We start from the raw sequence: 13250 nt of genomic DNA, 5'->3' as shown, positions 1-13250 counted from the left end.
CTGCAATCTTTACTTGTATATCGATTAAAAAATCTACAAAAGGAATTATTCCTGCTGATTAAATGTACCAAGCTCGTGAATAATAAAGGTGTGTAGCTCACGACTTTTATAATTTTGACCGAAGTAAGCCGTGGAAAACGCTGGTCCGTACATGTATTTTGCTCTAAGATTACAAGGAATCTAACTCAAAATGTAAGATTTGCTACTTGTAAACTGAGCATAAACAATTTGTGTGAAGACAATTCACTAACTTATAATGTCCATATCTATAAGAAAATATCTAGGACAAAGTGAAATTTTATTAATTGTTAGAGCTGCATTAAACTATGGATTTCTCTTTGCTCTTCAATTTAATGTTAAGAGCTTTTTACTCATCCCTGTATGCGCATTTCCATAGAATTTACGAATTTCTAGCGGATATTAGCCTTCTAATAATAGATTTAAAGTTTGGATTACTTTCTCCACCAATCGAGGGTGTTTATCTTCTTTTTCCTTGTGCCTGTCACAAAATAATTCTTCAAACTTAGCAACATCTGCTAGGAATGCATCTGAGAGAACAAATAAACCTGCTCGGGAAAGATGAAGAATCAAAGGGTAGACCATTGATCATCGATCTTGTAGGTGTAAGTGTCTAGATGAGAATGTGTTATTTTGAACTTCAAAGCAATAAATCCTGCAATATAACCCATTCCTTGGTAGTTGTAGTCCCATTTGTCATAGGAAGAATGCAATGAATTTAAATTATCCACAATTCAAATACAGCAGATTCTTTCTAACTGTAAAGTCAGTAAAGTACATCTTGGTAGAAATCCTCCTCCAATTAATTAGTGGCTGTTGTAGTTCTGCTTAGTCCTTTAATTGAAGATATCCTAATTCGGAAAGGTGTATGCATTGTTGCTTAGCATTTGATTGATGTCGAGTAGGAGCAAACTCTTTGATAGTTTCTGAGGACGCATAGAATAAATAAAAGAAGCTAGAAGTATGATTCTCAAAGTATTCTATCTTTACTGACGGATTCTGAATCCATCGCTTATGATGTTGACCAATCAGTAGAGTTCGAAATCGATGCAACACTTCTACAGGATCGGGATGGTCATTATCTACTGAATACTTTAATCAAATTAAATTGAGTTAGAATCGAAAAATTTCTCCAGTATTTCATAAAAATTATAAGAAAATTCTAATACGAACTAACCTGATATTCCTCTCAATCTTGAAAAAGATTCTCGAGACAATCTTGATTCAACCTTGCTGTCAAAATGAGCTTCATATAGCTATTGTTTTTAAGGTAATTGTCTAGGCCTTTCATGGAGTGGATTGAAGAAATTATTCAAAGTTCCCAAAACAGTTTGACCTTTTTCTTTTTAACTTGCTCCACAGGTTCTACTTGTTTATTAGAATTTAGATGATCCACTGTACTTGTAGGTAGAGATGGATCATTAAGCTACATGGAGTTTTTCAAATCCAACATATCATGCTTGGAAAATGCCAGAAAAGGAGCCGTTTTACGTATAAAATCTGGTGTACCTTTATGATAATGGCGTTTATAAGTTTGTCTTCCTTTCCACTGTAAAAGGCTATAAAATGGTATTTTTTAAAAATTAAAAAACTCATAGTGTCCCTACAGTAGATTTCCAACGGCTTTGTAGAAAGGTCCAAGTTTTGGTACAATCAAATAAAAAATGGTCGCTTGATTCATCATCGATTTGACAGAAAGAACACTTTCGTTTTTCTCTGATAAAAATTTTGGCTCTTTCCTCTAGAGTACCAGAAGGAATCCGGTTCTTAAGCCATTTCTCTGCTGGAGGCAAAAGCGAACTTTTGAGAACATTCAGTCCTTTCTTGACGGGGAGGTTAATTTTCTTTCGATCTAAAAAGTTGATGAAAGGAGTCAATGTTGGTATTTGATTGTTTCTCCTCAGTGCAGAAGCAGCCGTAGAGGTAAATTGAAAACGATAAGCACAGCAGGTCTTGGAACCTATACAGACTTCCCAAAAATTAGTCTGAAGCGTTTAAAAGACATTTTATTAATTAGGATACTTGAGTCATAAGTTTCGGCAGCAAAATCGACACCAATGGGCGTACCTCCAATGTTGTAAATGGAATGTCTGGTTGGGAATTCCCACTTCAGATACTTTTCATCTAAAAGTATATAAAAAAACTCATTTCGGAGATCTCGTTCATAACAGTCTTGACTGAAATTATTGCTGCAGATACGATATTTTTTTGAATTAAACTTGTATTTTCATTTGCAGGCCTTCACCCAATTTTGGAGCAATGCAGGATCCTTTGGAAATTACCTGGAGATGGACAAGAGACCACGTTACTCGTAGCACTGATATGACGTCGTTTCTTTGACTGTTGTGGTTTTATAGGTTGTGGAAATTCGATTTCCCGCAAAAAATAGTACAAATAACTTACAGTGAAAAGTAATATATCAAGTCTTATGAATAAATTAAAACCCAACAGCCCATTTGTCCAATCAATAATATTTGAAAGACCATTTTGTACGCATTAATTAACCTACAGAATTAGCCCATTGCTTGCGCGTCGAAAACGGAGTTTTAAACAAGAAGGATATTGTAAGAGCAGATGACGGCACGTATGAGGACCTCTAAGCAGACAGTACTGTAGAAGCAGAAGAGAGATTATAGAAGGTCAAAATAATAGATACAGAGGACACTGGAGATTCAGGTGCTGATTAATACATTGATGACTTTTCCATGCTAGAAGCCAAATTTGAGTTCTGATTTTGTTGAGTGAAAGGAGTCTATGAATTCTCAACTCACGAAATTATATTTTTGTTTTAATTTCTGAATGAATACAACATATGCGACGTCACTCAGCTCAGCCAATCAGAATGCAAAAGCTAAGTAACACCCCTTCCCCTTCTACCACATTGATTTAAACACTACTTTAGATGATTTTTGGGATGGTTGAGCAGTTCGTAAGTAATTATATGTACCAATATCACAATTTCAAAAGAAAAAAATGAAAATAGCGAAATAGAATTTGGAGTATAAAGAAAACTCATATCCTATTTTCTAGTTTTGTCAGTTATGAATTCAACTAACGGCTACATATTTTTAAAAAATGAGAAGGGGGTTCAATCTTACAAAATAACTAAATGGAATTCTCATCTTAAGATGGTTAGATTTGTCTTCTCCATTTCGAACGAGCAATTGTCTTCATTGTAAGGAATTATTCTACTGACTTCCAGTAATTACCTTCCCATAAAAGAAAACTAGCAAATAAAATGGGATTTACTAAATTAAAAGGATTATTTTTTTAGTTCTTGCACTTAAATACAAAGTAAATTACTTTAATCTATCAAAAAAATGCCTAAAGGCCTAATATTTGTATTTCTACCCGATATTTTAATTCTATTGCAGATCACCACTCTGTCGCGCTCTTTTGGGCATTTATGCAGCCATTTTTTTTTTAGATAACTTACATTTTTGGAGAAGTCACGGAGCCCTCCTTGGAATCCCCATAGGAGCAATAATATAATGATTGCTCGAACTTTGTTACTCAGAGAGACGTTCTTTCCCAAGGTTAGAAGGGAAATACAATTTTTGTTCATTCTAGCTATTCATAGGTTTAAAGCTTTTTAAGCGTTTGTTGGTAGTGACTCTTTTGTCATTGCCTAAAAATATTATATAAGAGTCATCAATATTTGAGACTCTGGTGATGTATCAAGATAAATAAAGTATTTTAAGGAAATTATAGAAAAGATATTCCAAAGAATAAGTAACTTTTTATTCTGGACTATAAACATTTCTCCTCTAGACATCCTTACACTATTACTTGATTTCATGCATGCATATTTTAAGCTCCATGGAAAACCGTATGACTTGTTCTAGATCCGTAGTGAGTGAGGGACTCCAAAATCAGACATTCAAGGGAGTCCTCTGAGCAAATCCACACAAAATCCAATTCTAGTGACCAGGGGCAGTTCAACAGATATTTCCTTGCCAGGGATTCCTCCCCACAAATGTACTCTTCTCCATTGACGAACACCGATCCCAATTACCGGATCCTACTCTCAAGAGGGATTTCATTTCACTTTTTTTTCTCTGTTTCTTAAGCTGTGGCATGGAAATATATATACTTTTCTTATGAGATCAGTTCAAAAATGAGTTTTATCCTTGACATATTCTTGGGGCATTATCTCAAATTCACAATGTTATAGAGTGTAAGGCTCTTTCTTATAAAATTAAATTTTAGAATTTCAGCCATGAAATGACATATTTTTACTCTTCTTGAATATATTTGTCTTAGAATAATGAGCCTCCAATAAAAATCTTTTCAGCTTTAAACATAGAAAACTTGAGTTATGAGCATGATACAAAAATTTTAAAAATGGTTTTAGTTCTTTTTAACATTAGGTTTCTAAAATATTAAAAAATGTATCCCTATCTTCCTCACTAAACGCTTAAAAATGCTTTGAACCTAAAAATAGCAAAAAAAAAAGAAAAAATCTGCCTTTTTTCTGAAACCCATGAGGTAAACAGATAAAAAATAAGGCCATATTTGGAATCAAGAGATAAAATTCAACTAAGTTGAGTATATGCTGTTCTAGTGCTTTAAAAAAGTTTGTATATGTTGGACAGTGTAATTATTAATGTGTAATCAATTAATTATTATAAATTTTATATTTTAATTATTTTATATCTTGAATTTGTTAATTTCCAATAGCAATGGTTCAACATAAAATTGCTAATGAAGCAGAGATGTTTCTTGAAGTACGCTATAGATGAAGACTTATAAATATATAAAAGTATATATCTTAACCAATAGCCTATCTTTACATATAGGTATAGGATAGAAGAAACAATTTTTACACTCTAAATATGATGTTGTAAGTTTTCAAATGTTGAAACACGCCCTGCCCTGCTCATTGATCATCTCCCTTCTTCTTTGTATGCTTTTTTTTTTTGGCGAGACTTGCAGGATATCATCACAGACGCAAATTCGAGTAAATAGGTATATATACGGATGATCAATTCCAAAATGCAAGTCAGTTCTGATTTGATAATCAAAACAAACAAAAAGAAGCAAAAAGTATTATGAAGTACTTTGTAAGAGACCTACCTATCCCGTGGATTACAAAAAAGACATAATTGAACTGATACAATCCGTCTTTTCATTTTTTTAGAGCTTGATCATATTTGCTATAGTTTTATCTGTGAGCTTGGCTGCTCCTAGCTACGGAGGCTATGGTCATCATGGAGGACATCATCATGGTGGTCACTATGGAGGACACCACGGGGGACATGGAAGCTATGGATATCATGGAGGACATCACGGAGGACATCATGGAGGACACCACCATGGCGGCTACCACAAAAGGGAGGCAGAAGAAGAAGAAGTGATTGAAAATGAGGAAGACACCGGTGTTGAGCTTGTCAAAAGATCAGCTGAGCCTAGCTACGGTGGTCATGGACACCATCATGGAGGGCATCATGGAGGACATAGCAGTAGTCATGGAACAGCCTATGTCCATGTCTACCAAAGTGGTCACGGACACCATCACGGAGGTCATCACCACGGTGGTCATCATCATCATGGAGGACATCACCATGGAGGATATCACAAGAGATCTGCTGAGCCTAGCTATGGCGGTCATGGACACGGACATGGAGGCTATGGACATGGTCACCACGAACATGGTCATGGAAACTACAAATTTGGATATGACTACGGATGGAAATCCTCCCATCATGGGCATCATGGTGGTCACTACGGTCATGGTGGACATCATGGACATGGTCATCATGGATACTAAAAATTATTTTCATATGTTCCAACTCTTTATGATATTGTCACCGTTGTTTTGAATACGTCATGCTATAGAATTTTTTTCAGAAAATATATATTTCTAACTAGCTGATTGAAAAACTGCAATCTTTACTTGTATATCGATTAAAAAATCTACAAAAGGAATTATTCCTGCTGATTAAATGTACCAAGCTCGTGAATAATAAAGGTGTGTAGCTCACGACTTTTATAATTTTGACCGAAGTAAGCCGTGGAAAACGCTGGTCCGTACATGTATTTTGCTCTAAGATTACAAGGAATCTAACTCAAAATGTAAGATTTGCTACTTGTAAACTGAGCATAAACAATTTGTGTGAAGACAATTCACTAACTTATAATGTCCATATCTATAATAAAATATCTAGGACAAAGTGAAATTTTATTAATTGTTCGAGCTGCTTTAAACTATGGATTTCTCTTTGCTCTTCAATTTAATGCTAAGAGATTTTTTACTCATCCCTGTATGCGCATTTCCATAGAATTTACGAATTTCTAGCGGATATTAGCCTTCTAATAATAGATTTAAAGTTTGGATTACTTTCTCCAACAATCGAGGGTTTTTATCTTCTTTTTCCTTGTGCATGTCACAAAATATTTCTTCAAACTTAGCAACATCTACTAGGAATGCATCTGAGAGAACAAATAAACCTGCTCGGGAAAGATGAAGAATCAAAGGGAAGACCATTGATCATCGATCTTGTAGGTGTAAGTGTCTAGATGAGAATGTGTTATTTTGAACTTCAAAGCAATAAATCCTGCAATATAACCCATTCCTTGGTAGTTGTAGTCCCATTTGTCATAGGAAGAATGCAATGAATTTAAATTATCCACAATTCAAATACAGCAGATTCTTTCTAACTGTAAAGTCAGTAAAGTACATCTTGGTAGAAATCCTCCTCCAATTAATTAGTGGCTGTTGTAGTTCTGCTTAGTCCTTTAATTGAAGATATCCTAATTCGGAAAGGTGTATGCATTGTTGCTTAGCATTTGATTGATGTCGAGTAGGAGCAAACTCTTTGATAGTTTCTGAGGACGCATAGAATAAATAAAAGAAGCTAGAAGTATGATTCTCAAAGTATTCTATCTTTACTGACGGATTCTGAATCCATCGCTTATGATGTTGACCAATCAGTAGAGTTCGAAATCGATGCAACACTTCTACAGGATCGGGATGGTCATTATCTACTGAATACTTTAATCAAATTAAATTGAGTTAGAATCGAAAAATTTCTCCAGTATTTCATAAAAATTATAAGAAAATTCTAATACGAACTAACCTGATATTCCTCTCAATCTTGAAAAAGATTCTCGAGACAATCTTGATTCAACCTTGCTGTCAAAATGAGCTTCATATAGCTATTGTTTTTGAGGTAATTGTCTAGGCCTTTCATGGAGTGGATTGAAGAAATTATTCAAAGTTCCCAAAACAGTTTGACCTTTTTCTTTTTAACTTGCTCCATAGGTTCTACTTGTTTATTAGAATTTAGATGATCCACTGTACTTGTAGGTAGAGATGGATCATTAAGCTACATGGAGTTTTTCAAATCCAACATATCATGCTTTGAAAATGCCAGAAAAGGAGCCGTTTTACGTATAAAATCTGGTGTATCTTTATGATAATGGCGTTTATAAGTTTGTCTTCCTTTCCACTGTAAAAGGCTATAAAATGGTATGTTTTTAAAATTATAAAACTCATAATGTCCCTACAGAAGATTTCCAACGGCTTTGTAGAAAGGTCCAAGTTTTGGTACAATCAAATAAAAAATGGTCGCTTGATTCATCATCGATTTGACAGAAAGAACACTTTCGTTTTTCTCCGATCAAAAATTTGGCTCTTTCCTCTAGAAGGAATCCGATTCTTAAGCCATTTCTCTGCTGGAGGCAAAATCGAACTTTTGAGAACATTCAGTCCTTTCTTGACGGGGAGGTTAATTTTCTTTCGATCTAAAAAGTTGATGAAAGGAGTCAATGTTGGTATTTGATACGATATTTTTTTGAATTAAATTGTTTCTCCTCAGTGCAGAAGCAGCCGTAGAGGTAAATTGAAAACGATAAGCACAGCAGGTCTTGGAACCTATACAGACTTCCCAAAAATTAGTCTGAAGCGTTTAAAAGACATTTTATTAATTAGGATACTTGAGTCATAAGTTTCGGCAGCAAAATCGACACCAATCTGATTTTGTTGAATGTCTGGTTGAAAAAGAGTAAAAAAACTCATTTGAGATCTCGTTCAACAGTCTTGACTGAAATTATTGCTGCAGATACGATATTTTTTGAATTTGTATTTTCATTTGCAGGCCTTCACCCAATTTACTGAGCATGATATGACGTCGTTTCTTTGACTGTTGTGGTTTTATATGCGACAAAAAATAGTACAAATAACTTACAGTGAAAAGTAATATATCAAGTCTTATGAATAAATTAAAACCCAACAGCCCATTTGCCAATCAATAATATTTGAAAGACCATGCGGAATTAGCCCAGCGTCGAAAACGGAGTTTTAAACAAGAAGGATATTGTAAGAGCAGATGACGGCACTTGAGGACCTCTAAGCAGACAGTACTGTAGAAGCAGAAGAGAGATTATAGAAGGTCAAAATAATAGATACAAGGACACTGGAGATTCAGGTGCTGATTAATACATTGATGACTTTTTTAGAAGCCAAATTTGAGTTCTGATTTTGTTGAGTGAAAGGAGTCTATGAATTCTCAACTCACGAAATTATATTTTTGTTTTAATTTCTGAATGAATACAACATATGCGACGTCACTCAGCTCAGCCAATCAGAATGCAAAAGCTAAGTAACACCCTTCCCCTTCCACCACATTGATTTAAACACTACTTTAGATGATTTTTGGGAAAAATGAAATTATATGTACCAATATCACAATTACAAAAAAAAAAAATGAAAATAGCGAAATAGAATTTGGAGGATAAAGAAAACTCATATCATATTTTCTAGTTTTGTCAGTTATGAATTCAACTAACGGCTACATATTTTTAAAAAATGAGAAGGGGGTTCAATCTTACAAAATAACTAAATGGAATTCTCATCTTAAGATGGTTAGATTTGTCTTCTCCATTTCGAACGAGCAATTGTCTTCTTTGTAAGGAATTATTCTACTGACTTCCAGTAATTACCTTCCTATAAAAGAAAACTAGCAAATAAAATGGGATTGACTAAATTAAAAGGATTATTTTTTTAGTTCTTGCACTTAAATACAATGTAAATTACTTTAATCCATCAAAAAAATGCCTAAAGGCCTAATATTTGTATTTCTACCCGATATTTTAATTTATTGCAGATCACCACTCTGTCGCACTCTTTTGGGCATTTATGCAGCAATTTTTTTTATTTTTTTAGATAACTTACATATTTGGAGAAGTCACGGAGCCCTCCTTGGAATCCCCATAGGAGCAATAATATAATGATTGCTCGAACTTTGTTACTCAGAGAGACGTTCTTTCCCAAGGTTACAAAGGAATTTGAGTCCTCCTATTAATAGGCTGGTTGTCAACATTGTTTTGGTAAGTTCCAATAGCACGTCTGGCCTCCTATTGGTTTTTCCCAAGCTCAAACTATTTAACCGCTTTGAAAATATTCTATTTTTTTGTTCGTTTCAAGACAACATTCCTTTATTTTATTCAAATCTAAGTTTATGAAATATTAATTAGTTAATGTTCATGTCTTTAATACTAATATTTTAAAAATTTTATTGAATAATCAATTTGAGATTATGTTGATGTATCATTCCTGATGTTAAATATCTTTTTGAATCATAATCCACACCACGAAAAAACATAACTTATAAAAGAAAAGAAATAATACATTTACTTAGACTTTTAAGGCTATAAAATGATCTCGAAAGTGTAGATAGAGTGAGTTTGACATTCGGTTACTTTTAAAACTTTTTTTTTTTTGACAAATAAAAATATATGAATATTGACAATGTTATATCATCATTTGTTATAGAAACTAAGTGGTTTGTCTCCCTTTTATTTATAACTTTAGTGATACTCAATTGACAGAAAGTTAAAAGTTACAATTTATATGTTGACCTGTTTTGTATTATAACATTTTGTTGGATTTTCACTTTTTGTGTGTTTTCTTTGTTTGTTTCATAAGTTATATTTTGATTAATCTTAATTTTGAATCAGTTGGATGGGAAACTTAGTTTAAGAACTAATTGATTGCCAATGTTTATTTTTTTTTAATTAAGTGGTCAAATAATCTTCAAGTTAGGTACTGAAGTAGTTAACTATTGCACTACTTCAATCTTGGGTATCAAAAATTGTATGAAATTTTTTATTAGAAAAACGTATGATATTTCTCAAATAAAATAGGGGTAAAATGAATATTTTAGTCTATTTTAGAAGCTTATCCGTAAACAAAATTAAAAGGGCTATAACTAATCCAAAAACTATCATTTTCCTCATCTCCCTATTACAATATCTGGTATAAACAATGTTGTCAGACTTTCCTTCAAGAATCATAAAAAGTTCATTGACCCCAGCATAAATTTATACATATATTTGTACTATTTTGATTATTCTTAAATTTAAAATTATTATATAATCATAAAGTTGATGGACTCAGTCTATAGAACTAGAGACATAATTATTTTTTTTAGCTTCGTAGGATTTCATAAATCAAAAAAGACATCTGATTTAGTTTCTCTTGTAATTTGCATTCATAACACTGTTCAACAGCAAAAAGGTATCCAGATTAGAATATGTTCAACTTATAACAATTTGATCCCTTGACTCAAAATATTTTTCTTATTTGTTCTCTATTAGCCTCGTGGCATTCAACAAAATGTCAATACAATTTTAGTTAATTCTAGCTATTCTTAGGTTTAAAGTTTTTTAAGCGTTTGTTGGTTAAGATAGTGACTCTTTTGTTATTGCCTAAAAATATTATATTTGATTAATCAATATTTGAGGCTCTGGTTATGTATGTAGATAAATCAAGTATTTTAAGGAAATCATAAAGAGGATATTCCAAAGAATAATTAACTTATGAGACAAGTAAAAATACGACAATTTTTATTTTGAAGATCTAATGGAATCTGTATGACAAGTAGGGGAATAGTTGAACCTTCACTTTAAGAAGAAAATTCATTAAGAAAAAGAAAATAACTCCCAGAATATAAATTCAGAAAATAAGTTGCAGGTTAGGAGTAAAAGCCTCAATGAAGCTACCTAATGCAACACTAATTTGTTGATTCCTTGAAAGTGCTGAAGTAAAATTCACATAAACTTGACAAAATTTGATTTATATTTTCTTTCTTGCGTATCAACTATTTTTCCTTTCACTGTAATTAAACTTTTTATTTAAAATCTTTAACTATATATTTTTACTCCAACTTGAGCCGATATAAAGTCACACTTATTTCCATATAATTTAAAATTTAATTGCTTTTCATTAGCTTTTGTTGATATGTTCAAATCGTTACCCACCCTGATATGTATTGCTAGCTGAACCAACCAGCTTTGTTTGGCAAATGATGGTTGAATAACTTTCCTATTCATTTGACGTAAACATAACATCAGAAAAATGAGAAAAAAGAAATATGAATTTGGTCAACAATTATTTTCTTTTCACTGGCACTGCATTGATATTTGCAGTACTGACTTGTATATTCTTCTTTTATTTGAGGGAATGAAAAACAAGATTTAAGAAACGTCCAACTATAGAACAGCCGACTTACAATTTGCCATATGGAAACACAAGCTATACTGCTTTCAATGTTTGTCCATGAAGCTCATTTTAGTAATATCAAAACTAAGGTGCAATGAAAACCGAACTTGTTTAAAGCCCAGATGAAGATCCAAATGTATTTGAGTAAGGTACAGTGTCTACCAAGTGGTCCAATAGAATATGAACACTTTTAACTTCAACAAGATATAATTAGATATTAATTAACAATAGAATTTCAATAAAAATTAACACTATCAATAGATGTGTATCTAAGCTCTCTTAATCATCAATGTAGCCGCCGTAATGTAGTTACGTACATAGAACTATGTTTCATTTTGATTAGACGAAATTTCTGGGCTATGGATGGCAAGATAGTTGTTTCGCTAATATGTTGATTTTTTTTTTTTTGATAAAACAAGATCAATTTTCCATGTCTCAAATAAATTTGAGATATGGGTTTTGGATACGAAAATACACCAAAAAAAATTAGAAAAACAAGAAAATGAATTATTGTTTAAACAGAAAAACGTATATTAAATACAAATTAAAAAAAGGAATTAGGAAGAGGATTAGAGAGATAGTCTCAGTATGGATCTTCATTATGGTTGAGAGGAACATATTCTTAATTATTCTAATTATAATGGTTTAAAGGTATGAAAGAACTTGAAATGTTGTATATCGACAAGTTTTACTAAATTTTGGAGTTATTTAAAGCATTAAAAGAAAATAATTAGAAATATAATATAAAATGTAGGTACGTCCAATGCAGATTATTATGAAAATAAATAAATAATTTTTGTGAGCTTTTCCTCGAAACAATGGAAAAAACTATCTTTGAGGATTAAAAGTAGTTTTTTGTTTTAGGATCATTATTTTTGTAAAAATACATCTAGTTTTCTCTTTTTTTATGTAACTCATGTCATTTCAATTATGAATTACCTTGCAATCTGTTGGTATAAATTTATCAAAATTCAAAACTCATTCAGTTAGTATCAAATAAATATACAAGGAGCGGGGAACAAATTGTCGTCTACTTTAAACCTTGATAACTTGAAGACGACATTATCAAATAAAAAACTGGTTACCAAATAGGAAAACTATTCTTGTCAGCTGACAATACGTAGTTCAGTTAGCATCATGCTGTCATCATATGGGGAGATAAAGAGCTATAAGTGGAACGAGGAGCTTTCGAGGTCCGCCGTAGTCATGGCATTGGTTAATAATAGAGGTGAAATCTCCAATTCAACGATTGCTTCAACCTTAGGAGGGAATTGACGGACTGAATACCATCCAGGTGAATTCCCACCTGTATTAATAAACCAATTTCAAATAAAAAAAGAAAAAAATAAAGTAAGTCGATTTTTTTGCATATCTATTTGCTATTAACATTGTATTTTCTATATATTTCCTAAATTAACAATAGATATTAACATGGGCTAATAGAAAAACATAAACATATATCAATTGTAATAGAAATAAAATTTCAAAATATAATATTATAAGCAATAGCTCGTAAATAATCAAAATTTTCATGATTCTCATAATCATTTAAAATAGTCGCCAATGTTGGTTACAATCACGATATTGTGTTCTTAGAGCAGGCAGGGGATGATGACCTGTAAGTTGTTGAATGATCTCTATGTGCATCGAATATTCTTCATCCTTTAAAAGATCCAGAGAACTAGATGGCATGAAGCAACTTTTGAGGAAAACTGACGGTGACATCCTT

General features: G+C 32.4%; 1 protein-coding gene across 1 annotated transcript; it reads left to right on the top strand.

The window, feature by feature from the left end:
- The first annotated feature begins 4991 nt into the window (after positions 1–4991).
- Positions 4992–6001, top strand: LOC121129718 (uncharacterized). The gene is made up of 2 exons (XM_040725437.2): positions 4992–5081; positions 5159–6001. Exons 1-2 carry the CDS (start codon positions 5070–5072, stop codon positions 5786–5788), a joined length of 642 nt encoding a protein of 213 aa, XP_040581371.1. The 5' UTR covers positions 4992–5069; the 3' UTR covers positions 5789–6001.
- The last annotated feature ends 7249 nt before the right edge of the window (positions 6002–13250 follow it).

This window comes from Lepeophtheirus salmonis, chromosome 14 (genome assembly GCF_016086655.4).
Source record: "Lepeophtheirus salmonis chromosome 14, UVic_Lsal_1.4, whole genome shotgun sequence".
Taxonomy (NCBI): domain Eukaryota; kingdom Metazoa; phylum Arthropoda; class Copepoda; order Siphonostomatoida; family Caligidae; genus Lepeophtheirus; species Lepeophtheirus salmonis.
This window is presented reverse-complemented; position numbering and strand designations above follow the sequence as displayed.